General features: G+C 32.5%; 1 protein-coding gene across 3 annotated transcripts; it reads left to right on the plus strand.

Annotated features, from left to right (window-relative positions):
* The first annotated feature begins 1627 nt into the window (after nt 1–1627).
* Nucleotides 1628–12654, plus strand: LOC117785700 (zinc transporter 2). 3 transcript variants are annotated; one of them, XM_034623889.1, is made up of 10 exons: nt 1628–1700; nt 5028–5860; nt 7067–7255; nt 7417–7579; nt 8425–8578; nt 9708–9890; nt 10721–10826; nt 10897–11066; nt 11167–11237; nt 12290–12654. In XM_034623889.1, exons 2-10 carry the CDS (start codon nt 5492–5494, stop codon nt 12397–12399), a joined length of 1515 nt encoding a protein of 504 aa, XP_034479780.1. In that variant the 5' UTR covers nt 1628–1700; nt 5028–5491; the 3' UTR covers nt 12400–12654. The 3 variants fall into 3 exon arrangements, with proteins under 3 accessions (XP_034479780.1, XP_034479779.1, XP_034479781.1); XM_034623888.1 differs by having other exon boundaries at nt 1663–1856; XM_034623890.1 differs by having other exon boundaries at nt 1665–1755.
* The last annotated feature ends 2819 nt before the right edge of the window (nt 12655–15473 follow it).

A 15473-nucleotide genomic window follows, 5' to 3' on the forward strand; every position in this document is an offset into this window, starting at 1 on the left:
CAGCTTAACACGACTGATGCAACTTGGGTTACCTATTATCCTTAAGTGCCAAATGGGAAATTTAATTGAAAGAAATTTGTCTTAAATTGAAAAACACTGTAATTTTAATTGAAAACAATTTGTAGAACTTAAACTAAGCAAAAAATAACTAAAACTCAAACCATTTTTAAGATTGGAATTCTTATAGCTACTTTGGTACTTTAATAACTGGGTTGATTACTATTTTATCTAGATGAGGTTTATTATTTTATTATATCGAATATATTATGTAACTACTATTTCATCTAGATGAGGTATATTTTTTTTTATTTCGAATATATTATATAACTCAGCCGATTACTAGTTTATCTAGATGAGGTATATTTTTTTGTTATTTCGAATATATTATATATTAACCTTATCGTAGCAATGTTATCATCCTTTTAATTTAACATGCATACATATAATTTTTATTGACCTTTAATTACCCCATATTAATTGCAATTGTGCTTTATACACACAAAAGAATTTGTGCATACCCTGTAATTGTTCAAATATAAAAACACAAAATGAGTTTAATGACTTACTTTAAGTCTATGCCATAATTCTTTAATCTAGCGTATATATTTCGACTCTGTTCGTTTATCTATCTGTCAGTCTGCTTGAAAAATCCGAAAGTTAAGTCGTGAATTAAAGAGACATTGACATATACTTTTCACCAGGCCAAACTTCTATAGGAACAATTTCAAAACGATCGGATAGTAAACACAACAGGGTATTTATCAGTCATCAGCTTTTGTTATGAATGTACAATAGGCAATATAAAAACTCAACACACTTGTCATGTGGAAATGCGCATTTCAGAAATTGGCAAGTATTGTAAATTTACTGATGTCTGGATTCTTATTGAAATGGATTCTTACTTGCAGAGGAACCACAAATACATATATATATATATATATATATATATATATATAAGTATGTGTGCAGCGCTTGCTTTTTAATCAGAATTTTACATATATTATTATTTTAGGATTTTTTTTATAATAATATTTAATAACACAAATTGTAAATATCAGCTTAAAAAAATTGAAATAAACTTATTAATTCGTAATTAAAAACTAAAATTAGCTTCAAGAAGCAACAGTTTTAAAAAAAAAAACACTTGCTCATTAAATGTAACTTAATTGAAGACAAGATAATGAACAATCAGCATTATCATAATCAATAATTACCGATCTTTAATTATTCTTTGTATGCACTTTATCAACCAGAAAATATGAGCAACACTTTTGGTTACAGAAGTTGAATGCAGACTAAATGAAATGATCTTGAGCAACACAGTCGATCTAAATTCGAATGCAAGACCAAAAAGCACTCAATAAAACAAAAGCACTCAAAATGCTGTTGAGCTTTTGACGCTCGATGATTAACACTCGGGGATGAGCAAAGCGTAATCAACGGTCAACTACGCCGACATGAACTTGATGACGTAGCCCGCATACACTTGCATACATAAATACTAACTTAAATACACGTACACATACAAATACAGGCGAATATCAGCAGCCGGCGCTTGCTCATCGCTCTTCGCTCTCTCCTATTTTTGGCTCTCTTTTAATTGCTGCGCTCTGCGCTCTGCTCGCTGTGGTTCTGTAGCTCTGCCGCTGACGGCGTCAGTTGAACTTGAAGCGTCGCTGGCGACGAGCGCGTTTGCAACGGTAACGAAAGCACAACAACAACAAAATAAGTGTGCTAATGATCGTGACAATATATGTACGAATATATAACAGATAATAAAATATATCGCAATTTTGCGTTTCAATATTTGTCAAGTATAACAATGCGAAAACTCAGACGTATATAAAAAACAAAAGGTGTGAAAACAATACAAATACAAATACAAATACTTGCATGTAATAAAATAACAAAAAAAAAAGAAGATATAAATATTTGTGTATGCTCACGCAAACGAGAAATGTGCCTATAAACCATGACAAATTAAATGCCTGGAAAATTGCAGCTTCAACAAACATAAACAAAAAAATTAAGTAAAAAATATGAATTAAATAAACAACAAGTACAAGCGACTAGAGTGAAACTGTGAGAACTAAACCAAAATGCTAAATAAACAATATAAAGAATTGTGTGAAATATAAACAGAAATCACGTGAAAGAGACGATCAATCCCATAGACTTGAACAACTCAATTAATACAACAATTTCATTATCGCTGATAACGTCTACACAATCGCTCTCTCTCTCCCTCTCTCTTGCTCATTCACTTGCTCATCCTCTCGCTTTAGCTCTATGAGCTTGCAAAAGATGAGTTGAAGCCACAATACTCTCTTTGTGCTCTCTCTCTATCTCTCTCTCTTGTTTGACCGGCTTCACGTGCTATGCAACTGCCGTTTAAAGCGCAGCTTCTGAAATAACAACAACAACAGCGAGAACAACAAACTAGTTCGATATATATTAAACAGAAACAGAGACAGCTAAAACAAAAACAAAAACCAGTTGATAAGGTCAACGTACACACATAATATGCTAAGTGCATTGCGTCGCATTGTTGTTATTTTCAATTTATCATTTCATTCAATAAATTTATAAATGAAATGATTAAATACAATGCAAAGCAACTGCAAACAAAACAACAAATAAAAATGTAAATAAATTTCATATTTTTATTTTCAATTAAGTAATTCAGGCATTGAAAGTTTTCTAAATATACACAGCTGAGATTCAAGATAATTCAAAAAAACAAAAGACGTCAAAAGAAACCACATACATAGTGCAGGCGGCCATAAATAAACTGTTATAAATGGAAAGAAAATGAAATCAACTGAAATAACAAGAACAACTAAGTGAGGCACACAAACACACACACACAGCCACACACCCACACTCGCATTCCAACAATTCGAATCGTACTGTCAACAAATAAATTTATTTCAAATCAAATTCCTAGACCTTTTCCAGAGTCCAAATCTATTCTTTGGGGATGTATCAATTCCGTTGAATGAACAAAGTGCTTTAAAGGCACGTACATTTTATCAATACTCAGCGGGTATTACCTACTCATCTAAATTTATTCTTGCTCTATATATAATTGTTTGGTATATATAAATTTTTTTTACTGACAGCTCATTAAAGACTTTGGCGACTAGAATTTTTAAGTAGATTGTATATTGTACTTCCCGCATTCGTCACAGAAGAACCTCTAACAAATAAACATAAAATTATCGTTGTGGTTTAGTTAAGTGTTAACTCTTTTCTATTTATAACACGTTCGATAAAAAATAATATTTTCAGAATAATAACTTACCATAAGAAAGTTTCAGGTTATTAAAGTTTTCTTTAATTCTCGAGGATTTTCGCCTTTTGCCTGTGTTACAGTTAGTCAAGAAATTGTGAAGACAATATACATTTTACAAAACCTAATATCTTTTCTTGGTTTTTAATTTTTAAAAAAGTAGAGCAGGCTATTTAAATAAATAATAAGATTTATTGCTGTAAACTATTTTTAAAAAGAAAAAAGAAACAAATATGTGAAATATTTTCTTTGTCTTAGCAATCACTTTACTAACTGTCGTTATATATTTCCAATGAATTTTTTCTACACAAACTTACTCATTTACAACCTGCACAAGCTATACATACATTTTATATTTATAATAAAGTTTCGATATGAAAAATTCTCAATAAAGTTAGGCACTTAGTAAATTGAAATTGTTTTATTGTTTGACATGCTTAAAGACAGTTTATGCCATGCAATCAATGTTTTATCTAATCTAAGCAACATTTTTGTTTATCACTTGAATTGAATACAACTTGCCTAAAAGTCTCTCAAAAAATGAGAAAAAGAGTTTTTTGAAGTGGTCAAAACATGTCAAATATGTTTATGAATCAAGTGCTAATTGTTGCTCAGTCGTTGCCAAACTGTGAATTGAATCAGTTGTGGCATTTCAAGTGTCTACAAGTCTATTGAGTGTGTCAAGTGTGTGAAGAGTTTGTGTCCATATCAATGTATTATTGTGTGTGTGTGTGTGTGTGTTTGTGTGTGTCAGATAGCTCGGATAAGTTAATCATTGCCGGTAACCACTGAGGCAGTTTTATGTGAACTGTGCCGCTTATCGCAACTCTCGGTCCCAAGGCAACGACACAAACGACGCAAAGCAAAACGAATAGATAAAAATAAAAATAAACAGAAGAAAGAAAAAGCTAAATACTTACATGCCAGCCAGCAACATAGCCATTATGGTTTTTGTTGTTGATAAGAAAGTCTAGAGAAATAAATGTTTATCAAAAAATTGTGACACAGAGTTTGCGTAAAAAAAATGGATTGTTTCGAGGGGTAAAAATAGATATTAAAAGTTTCATTACTGCGCCCATTGTAATAAAAAATTATGAAATATTCGAATATTCAATATTCCGTAAGGAACCAACAGTCATGCCGAAAATCTACAAAGTGATTAATTGACTTGTAGTTAAATAAATATGGCTAGAAACATATATATAGCATATATATGTCTTCAAACATATATATAACATATAATAATAATATAATAATTTTTATCAACTTTAAAACACAATTTTATACGTTTATTTAGTTGATTAACAAAACTTATTGTTTTAAAAATGTTGCTTTACTTCAAATTTCAATCTATAAAACTGTGTGAAATATTATAAAATTCATTAAAAACTGAAAAATCTATAAACTAACTGATGGATAAATGGATTGCCAGTAAAAAAAATTAATACAAATTAAATGAATGCAGTCGCTTTTAAAAAACTTAAAAATGTAATGAAAATCAACGATTTTATCCATCTCCGGAAACATAAAACTTTTGATAATCATTAGTAAAATTAACCTGGAAAATTCAACAATAATTAAATCTATTGCGATTCTATAATTTCAAAAATATAACATAAACATTAATAACAATTTTTTAATTAGAAATAGTGTAAAAAAACCAAATTAATTTGACATTAATTTCTATATTGAATATGACACTAATTTCTATATTTAATTTGTATATTGAATAAAGCATAATACCCTGTGAATTCTAGCAACCGGATACAACCTCAAAAACAAAGTAAACACACAACTCAAGCGAAAACTACTTAAAAACAAAGTAAGCAAAACAAATTTGAATAAGAAAACAAACACACAAATTAATTTGAAACGATTTTCGAATATCACGCAGAGAGACACGAGACTGGATTTGATAAAGCAACAATTTCTAGTTAACTTGAATACACAGTTCGTTACACAAATGTCTCAGGCTAAGAATTAAGCATAATGATGACGATGATGACGTTAATGATGATGAGAACGATGATGACAATGACACGCGTACACTAATTATGATAAATGCATCAGAAGGGCAAAAACCGAAGCTCAAATTCTCAAAACACAAATACAGATACACACACAGATACACACACACAGATACACACACAAAGAACTTTCGCAGAAGGAATTTAAACAAAAGCGAAAAATAGCAAAACAATGTCAAAATATCAAAAACTTGACAGCGCTTTAGCAGCCACAATGCATGATGATGATTATGATGAGAGTTTTTCACTTTACTTGGATGATAATCAGCAACAACAACTAGAGCAACAACAGCAACACAACAACAACAACAGCGATCACATAAGACTGAATATTGTGGGTTCAAATCGCAGTGCACACAAGCCAAATGGTCACCATAAATACAACAATTTAAGCAACAATAACATTGACTTTAATTCGACAAGAACAACAGCAACAGCAACAACAACAACAACAAGGGGAGACGCCTTGGAACTGGATGAACATACGTGGGAGGTGCCCCTTTTACGCAGCAGCAGCAGCAACAACAGTTGCAACAATTTGGCAAGTTTCTTTTACTTATATTTGCAAAAATAAAAAACTTTACTTCAAAAACTATCTCCCAGTCATGTTCCGGTTTTTGCACAAAGCAAGATTCTTGCATCTTAGTTTGCGAATTAAAAAGTAAATTGCCGTTTTTTTATAAATTTAAACACAATTCCAAAAAAAAAAAATAAGTATTATTATAGTAGAAAAAAAATATTTATAATATTAACTTTTATAAAAAATCAACAAACCATATTTATTTTAAAAATTATCAGGTTATTAAACCGAATCGAATATCGCTTTTTAGTTTCGGCTACGTTTGTATTTTGGTTTTCGGCTTTTGGCTACGAAAAATCTTTGTATATCGGTTCCGTAACGGTTATCGGTTTTATGTACTCGTAGGTTTCGGTTTCGAAATGCCAATTTTTTTTTCGGTTCACAGAAAAAAAATTTGTAGTAGAAATGTTAAAAATAGTTAACCAAGATCAATTTAATAAAATCAATATTCAAATTTAAATTCAAAATTCGTTTGAAAAACGCTGATTACACGTTAACAACAACTGAGTTTAATGCTTGAATGAACCGAAACTAACCGTTATACATGAATCGGTAACTAATTTCGAAACTAACCGGTATACATGAAACGGTTACTAATTTCGAAACTAACCGTTATACATGAAACGGTTACTAATTTCGAAACAAACCGTTATACTTGAATTGGTTACTAATTTCGAAACTAAACGTTATATATGAATCGGTTACTGATTTTGGTTTAGTTCAAAATGGTTGTTTTTGTTAGGGTTTCAGTACGGCTACCAATTTCAATCGGTAAAGGTTACGCTTTCTATTGATTTAATCCCTAGACATTTTAATCGTTATGGTTCCTGCTTTAATTATTGATAGAAAATTGTGGCAAGCTCACAATGTAATCGTTTAAGAAATTCGGAATGTGGCTGCATATGTATACATCTATTTGTATACATTTATATGACATGTTTATATTGCTGCATATATGGTAACTGTAATTGTTCAATTAAAGGAAAACTCTGCAATTGGCGCCCAGTTGTATGCTATGAAAATTGCAATGCACACAACCCCAGCAGTCATTTATATGCACACACTCCTACACTCACACACATAGACACACACACACACACAGGCACACACACACATACACACACATAGACAGTCATATTTATAAGGCAATTATTACGTTACTTGCAGCACTTGGAACATGAAGCAACAGCAGCTGCTGGCGGGGATGGGGGTGGGAATGGGAGTGGGGACAGGGAATGGACGAGGAGGGGTTGTCGCAGTTCACAGCCCGGCTTTGGAGCGAACCTTAAAAGCAAATCGGCGCAGGAAGCGAAATTTAAAATTCTGCTTGCAATTTCGCTCTGTTGCATATTCATGGTAAGTACAGTGAGCACACACACACACACACACACACACACACAAACACACACACCCACATACACATAAACAAGCACACAAGTGTCTACTTTAAATATGATAAATTTCAACAACAATAACAACGAGTATATACCTCGCACCACTTTGTGTGGCATCCGCAGATCATTGAATTCCTTGGCGGTTATATGGCCGGAAGCCTCGCCATTATGGCAGATGCCGCACATTTAGCATCTGATTGCATTAGCTTCGTCATCGGTCTGGTTGCAATATGGTTGGGCACTCGACCGCCGGACTCACGCATGTCCTTTGGTTACAAACGCTTTGGTAAGTACCCAATTATGGCCAACACTATGCTAATGAGTGCACCAGTTGACCAGTTGACAGTCCAACCACACTGTAATTGCTTTTCCTCCAAGAGAGAGACAGAGAGACAGACAGAGACAGAGACATGTTTGTTATCATCCAGTCTATTATTAGGCCATCTCCATGCAGTTACTTTAGACGTGCTTTTAACTTGACATTTGATTCCGAAACTCTTCTTATATATCTTGAGCAAGTATTGAGAAATACTCGATCGAGTCCGCTCCCAATGTTCCCTGAGAGCTAGGCCAGAATTACCAGAGGTCGGGTTCAGTTCAAGACTATTTTCTTTATTGATATGAGAATCGTCTTATTTTGTTACAACATTTACAACACTATGTTTGTCCTTTTTATCTTAATTCTAAACAATGTTTCTTATTCTAGTACAATATTATCATCAGTTTTTGAGTGAAAATATTTGGGTTTTTTATTAAGATTTTATAAGATTTACTACAAATGGTTATCCTGAGTTTTGGTACACTATTTTTGTGTTTTTTTTAGTACTTACTCGAGTTATAGTTAGATAAGGACTAGCAACAAGAAGTTCCCACCAATCGTATGTGTTACTCCAGTGTTATGTGTTATCCAGTTACTTTTGTGGCTAACCGTTTTATATATTTATAGTAATTTCTTATATACTCTAGTAATTTCTTAGCGAGGGTTGTTCTAAATATTCTGAGACCACTCGCAAGATAAGATTATATGCTTATTTATAAACATTTTGAGGCGGCAAATATTATTGATTCTTAAGCCACAGAAAATTATAAACTTCATGTTTATTAATAAACAACTCTTCTTCTATTTCGCAGAGGTTCTGGGTGCCTTGGTCTCAATTCTGGGCATTTGGCTGCTTACTGCAATGCTTGTTGTTGTTGCCATCGAACGCATCTATTCACAGCAATTTGAACTGGATGTTAATGTTATGATGTGCATATCGGCCATTGGCATTGGCATAAATATTATGTAAGTACATAAATTATATATTTTATTTTAAGCAGAAAACTGCCCCTTGAAATGAGAGTAAAATATTAATAATACTTATCAAAGCAGTCAAACAATCGATTGTATTAAAAATATTAATTTTTTAATTATTATAAATTGCTTTAATTTCTATCGCAAGAGTTATATATTTAAAGAAAAATCAAAGCTTCAATTAGTTGAAAAATCATTCAAGAGCAATCAATTATTATGCCTATAATATCCAGTTTTCGTTTGTAATTACATTTTTTACAATCTCATTAGTTAAGCAATTAAAACACAGTCTAAGGCATTTTAATTGCTTTTATATACCCTTTATACAAGTATTGCAAAATATATGAACTAAACTTATCACAGCTGTCGCTAAATTAAAGCAATTCGACATTGTAATAATTCATTTACTGAATACAAAAGCTTTTTAAGATAGTATAAAATTAGTCATGAAAAAAATTCATCGAAAAATCGAAAACTCAACTTTTGCGAAACTACTTTAACTAATTTTTTTTACGATTAATAAAATCGATTTAATTAACTCGATAAATCGGGAATTCAGCTCTAATTTGATTCTGCATTATATTTGGAAAACTCAATTTTTTTACGTTACAGCCCATTTTTTTACACTTGACCCTGAATCAATTTAAAAAAAAGTGATTTTTGTCGATTTATCGACAATTTGATACTTTTTTTTGATTTTTAAGTTTCGATTTTTAAACCCCACTAAAATGAAAAAGACTTAAATAATAGTTCTTTAAGGTTTCTTATAATAATCATATTTGGGCAAACACAAAATGAATTAAATAAAAAGTTGTAAGCAATATTTATTGAAAATCTGCCACCATTTATGCACGATAATTGTACACTCGATACAATCGATAGTAGCGAATATTATTATAGCACATCTTCAGCTTAAATTGAACTTGTATAAATTCCCAAATCGGTTAGCAAAATGTTTATACTGTTGCATTCTAATTTGCCAGTTTAGCAATTTACTATTGAAATGCTTTCATAAATGTAGAAATGCAACGAGAACTCGTATTGTTGCATACTCCCCCCCCCCATTTTGACCCATTTATAATTAAATATAAATATGATAATTTATGTTGTTGGCCCGCAGCATGATGTTCGTATTGCATGGCTCCTGGTTTATGGGAGGCAGTGGCCATGGACACAGTCACAGTCACAGTCACAGTCACAGTCATGGATATGGACATGGACATGGGCATGACCACGCCCAGGGAAATGAGGAAGGCCATAATGTTGTTATAGCCAATGGCTTAAAGCCAAGTCAACACAATGGGTGAGTATGATGGTTTAGTTGCGAGGGTTGTTTAACAAGTTTATACACTGAATAAAAAGAACAACTTCTAAAATCAAGAACATTCATCTTAAATATTTTGTTCTTAATACAAGAATAAAAATTATTAGGAAAGTATTAATATTTACTATTTCATATGAAAGAAATGGTCGACCCGTGGCGCTCTGGTTAGAGAAACCGCTTCAGTTGTGAAGCAGTAGGCGCCGGTTCGAATCCCACTCTCCACCAATTAAAATAACTTTTTTTTAAATTACCAAGACAGAATAACTTGTATAAAAGTCAAAATTAAAAAAAAAAAAAAATAATAATAATAAATTTAAAAAGTGATTTTTAGTTTTTTTATCTTTTGATTTTAATTTTAAGAACATTTATTCTTAAAATATGAACTTGGTTTTATTTAAAATGTTCTCAAACCCAAGATGTGTTTTTTAAATCCAGAATTTTATGTTTTTAACGCATGTTTTTGAGCAATATTTTTAGTTTTGAGACCAATATTTTGATTTTAGAACATTTTTGTATCAGTGTATATGAGAAAATGTGGAGCGTATTGATTCAAATTGCCTGTTGCAATTTTATGGCCTGCGGCAAAAGCTGTCATGAAATTACAAAAAAAAATAATAATATGTATAATATTGGCAGCTGCTGTCGCCTGCAGGCAATTGTTTGTTTGATTACATGTAATTGCAATTTAATTTAGTTGTATTTAGTTATGCCTCATTGCTGATTTGCAGTTATTAATTTGTAGTCTAAAATTAATAATGGTTTATGTTTACACCCCCCTCTCACTCTTCAACCTCTTCAACTCTCCACAGTACAACGGAACGTAATTTAAATCTGCGCGCTGCAATGATTCATGTTATTGGCGATCTGGTTCAGAGCATTGGCGTCTTTTTGGCGTCCGTCTTAATCAAATTTTATGTGAGTCTAGACAAGTCAGCATATAATTTAATTAACTGACCCCCCCTTCAACTTTCCCTGCCACCCACAGCCGAGTGCCAAGTATGCGGATCCACTTTGTACGCTGCTCTTCTCCGTAATTGTGGTTATGACAACGGTGCAGCTGTTTCGAGAATCCATTTCCATTTTGCTGGACGCGGTGCCACATCATGTCTGCCTCAAGACACTGCAACACGAGCTGGCCAGCATAACGGGTGTCAAGTGAGTCAATGAACCATGACAAAGGCTCTCTCTGTCTCTCTCTCTTAATCTATAAACGAATACTTGAGTTTTTATATATACACAATTTACTTCCTTACAGATCGGTGCATCATCTGAATGTCTGGCAGCATACGAGTGAGCATAGTGTGCTTATGGCACACTTAGTTGTTGGTAAGCATATAACCCAGCAAGCATTTTTGATCACATTCTAGTCCTCTATATAATTAAAATATTTATATTCATAAATGAGTCTTTTTTAATACGTTTTTCTAATTAATTTTGACTTCATTTCGAGTCATTTTTCTGATCGTTATTAAAAAAAATATTACAAAAATATTAAAAAATCATTATTAATAAAAAAAAATACAAAAATAAGTTGCAGAAGATCCAGGAATTGAACCCGGGTCGCTTGCATACAAGGCAGTAGCTCAACATGCTATACCACTGAGCACTTGTGTAGACCTCTGATAAATTCCAAATTTTTTTGATCGCAATTTGATCACATTAAAATCTGCTGCACAATCAATTTGCGATAGCTTTGCATATTATTATTGTAATTCAGTAATAGCCTATTTCCACGACAGCACATTTGGCTCATTCGACGCCATTTTCATCATTCGTCCCAAATGTGGACTTCATTTCAGTACAAAATCCGAATGATCATTTTGGCTCATTCATAATGAATGTGAAGATTGTTTGTCATTTGCCCCGGCGAATTTCAGTATTTATTTTATCGAACACGCGATGATTATCGATAAACTCATGAAAAAAAAACTATTATCACCTTAAGCAGCTGTTTTCTCAAATAAAAACGGTAGGCATTAAATTTGCGGCAGTTATAATATCAAAATAAATATTAAAATGTTATTGTCAGCTTTTTATAATTTGTGCACAGAAACCGAGCAGCTGATTTGCTTTGGGTGAATATCAAATGTCTTAACAGCTTCACATTTGGTCGTGGAAAGCCAAATATAAGCCACATTCAAATGTGAGCAAATGTGGCAAATGTGAGTGGTTGTGGAAATAGCCTATAGATCTCATTTAGTGACATTTTTGAGTCTTCTTTAAATTGCGCATACATGTTAGTAAGCTATATCTCTTTTTAAAAATGAAGAAAACTCGAAAAAAAAATCATTCTGTAAAAATGTTTTTCCAGCTGCTTGCTGGGAAATTGTAACTAAAAGTACTCACACACATGTTTACTCTCTGTTTTTCCCATGTAGACCTGCTGTGCGACTCGGATACGGTGCTTGAGTTGGCAACGCAATTGACCTGCGGCAGTAAATACAACATCAAACATGCGACTATACAAATCGAACGTTTGACTGAGTAATTCAATTATGAAATTAGCAAATAGCTTAATTAAGTTTTATACCTCCAGACATAACTACAAAAAAAAAAAAAAAACAACATCAAACATCAAAAAACAACAACAACAACTACAACATATTCTGATAGACCAAAGTCTGCTGTGTGCTACAGTTATCAAAAAGCACCTTCATGTGATTATATGTATATTTCTTATTGTATTCGTATATATTTGTAAATTTATTTTATGACATTTTAGATAAACGTTATTTTTATGATATTTCTCCACGTTTCGGTGCCCCAATAAAAAAAAAATTAAAATGAAACGAATAAAAAATAAAACAAATTTTCCAGTACAGTAAAATCTCACATCTTTAATTATTAAGTAATATAATTTATGATTATGATAAATTGCCGCAATCTTAATTACTTATCAGCGACGCCCATTCTCATGAAAATAATTAGAATTTCAATTAGCTGAAGACCATGCAAACATTTAAGTTGTAAAAATTGTGCAGAAAATTGAAACGAAAGCCAAATGTGTATCTTTATGTGCTCTGCTGTGTGTGTGTGTGTGTGTGTGCGTCATATGACTTTGTAATTAATTAGAATCTGCAGCATCAGCGAGTGAAAGCGAGTGAAAGAGAGTGAGAGAATCCGCGAGTGCCGAATAAGCTGACAGCTAAAAACAAAAACTGTTAGCAGAGTGTAATTGATGTCTCTATCTTTTGCTTCGCATTTTAATTAGAAGGTATCTCGAGAGTGTATCTGCTGCATATTCATTAACAGGTGCAGTAACTACTCGTATATAAAGGCCATTAACAAAATTAATTGAATTTGTATTTAAATGTAATAACGACTCGCCATTGCGTATACTTAATATTTAATATCTAGCTAATATGATTGTTGTTAGCGAATTATTAATAATATTATTTGCATTTGTTTAGACACAATGCATATTTATTTATGCATTTCGATCGATGAATATTTGCAATTAACTTGCATAAATGCACAGTCGAGTATATTCAGATTAAACATAATTATTTTTTGGACCAGCTAATTGTTGTTTTAATAATTCATTTGCTAGCACAGTGGCTCACAACAGTTGTCGCACATAATTCATATATTGGGCAAGCACACAAATCCGATTAGAATATCGCAGGCCAACACATTTGGACACTCACACGTCGGCCGGACTTCAATGAACCGGAAATGAGCAAATCAAGCATGGCACACACACATACATACACAACACACACACACACACACACACACACAACTGGCCAGCAAATAACGTTCGCTGTATAATGTTAACACATGAATGAAGTCAAGTTTAAGCATCTTAATCAATAGCTGCACACACACACACACACACACACACTGTAACGCATACACACTCAAAGCTACTCAGCCATATTCAACTACACTCACACACACACAGCCATATATTTAGTTGAATGATGCCTGAGCATTTGTCAGCCCTTAAGCCGCGTCAACTTGAACAAACTTCTCGATCTTTGAGCCCATATTTTATACACTTACAGTGGGGTATTATTACTTTATCATAAAATATACACTATACACTAAAGAGCATACACTTTTCTTTAGAATGTTAAGCTGAAACTAGTGGGCGGAATTGAACCAAATTTTGTTAAAATGTACAAAACCAACTTAAAGACATATTCTAACAGTTTGGTTAAGATATCTCAGAAAACAAAAACTTTTTCATACTAACAGTTGATTTTTTTATCGATCGTTCCTATGGCAGCTATATGATATAGTGGACCGATTTTAACCAAATTTGGTCAGGATGTATTATACCAGCACAGTTGCATATTCTATCAGTTTGGTTAAGATATCTCGAATAACAAACAACTTTTTCATACTAAAACTTAATTTTCGATGTATCGTTCCTATGACAGCTATATGATATAGTAGACCGATTTTAACCAAATTTGGTCAGGATGTATATTACCAGCACAGTTGCATATTCTATCAGTTTGATTAAAATATCTCAAATAACAAAAAAATTATTCATACTAAAACTTTATTTTCGATGTATCGTTGCTATGGCAGCTATATGTTATGATATAGTTGTCCGTCTAAGAAAAGTTTAACTAAATTTTGTCTATTTTTGTCAGCCAATTAATAATTTGCTTAACTAATTAGTCATATAAAAGTCTGAGCAGCTGTCTTAAGGGTATTAAAACTTTGTCAAACTTGAAGTTCATCTCTTCCTTTTCTACTTATATATATATTTATTTTTTTTTTTGGGTCACACAGCTCAATACGCTCGGACACGATTAAGTTATTTATAATTTATGAAGCTGAGCTGCACAATAAAAAGAAAAGAGATGAAAAATAAATATATATATATATAAAATAAAAGTCAAAACGAAATGGAAATTTCCATTTGACTGCCAAGGAAATTGCGTTAAAATGATGAAGCTGTATGTTGTGCAGTAGGCTGAAAAACGCACACACACACACACACATACATCGGAAACTTTAACCCACATGTCTTCCCATTATGGTTAATAAATCAAGCTGATCAGACGGCAGTGCAATGGTCCAAGCTGATTAAATATGCAAATGTATCGAATGCAGGCTCAACTAATTTTACTGCTGACCCAATTGCCTGCTGTAGAAGCCCGTGCGATTTAAAACTAATTAATATCATAAAACAAGAGCACAAAATGCTGAAAAAAATGAATCAAATCGTGGAGAATGGGCAAAGAGGAAACGTGAATAAATAAACTCACTAAAAGAAAAGAAAAAAAAAAAAAACTTTTTTTGCAGGCGACTGAAAGAGTACTTGCCCATTTTTCAAGTGGGCGTGGCACACTTCAAATGCGCAAATGTAAAATTAATGGCATACTTGACTTGATGCTTTTCTAATTAGAAATGCATATAACAAAAATCGTAGCATACATTCCAGCTGCAGCTAAAAAGCGCTTAAAAATTGAGTACTCGACTCGACTCGACTCAACTCAGATTGCACTTAACACATTGGCAGACACAGTCGAAGCAGTAGAAAGCTGCATCAGAAGTCAGAGTAATTGAAGTGGCTTTGCACGTGCCACTGGCTGCTGCCACTTG

Source organism: Drosophila innubila (assembly GCF_004354385.1).
Source record: "Drosophila innubila isolate TH190305 chromosome 2R unlocalized genomic scaffold, UK_Dinn_1.0 1_C_2R, whole genome shotgun sequence".
NCBI classification, from domain to species: domain Eukaryota; kingdom Metazoa; phylum Arthropoda; class Insecta; order Diptera; family Drosophilidae; genus Drosophila; species Drosophila innubila.

What these genes read in the sequence shown, in the direction of transcription:
- LOC117785700 (XM_034623889.1), top strand. Translation starts at nt 5,492, where the DNA reads ATGTCAAAATATCAAAAACTTGACAGCGCTTTAGCAGCCACAATGCAT. An exon ending in CGCTCTGTTGCATATTCATG is followed by an intron (nt 7,256 to 7,416) that starts GTAAGTACAGTG and finishes TGGCATCCGCAG; the next exon opens with ATCATTGAATTCCTTGGCGG. An exon ending in GGCATTGGCATAAATATTAT is followed by an intron (nt 8,579 to 9,707) that starts GTAAGTACATAA and finishes GTTGGCCCGCAG; the next exon opens with CATGATGTTCGTATTGCATG.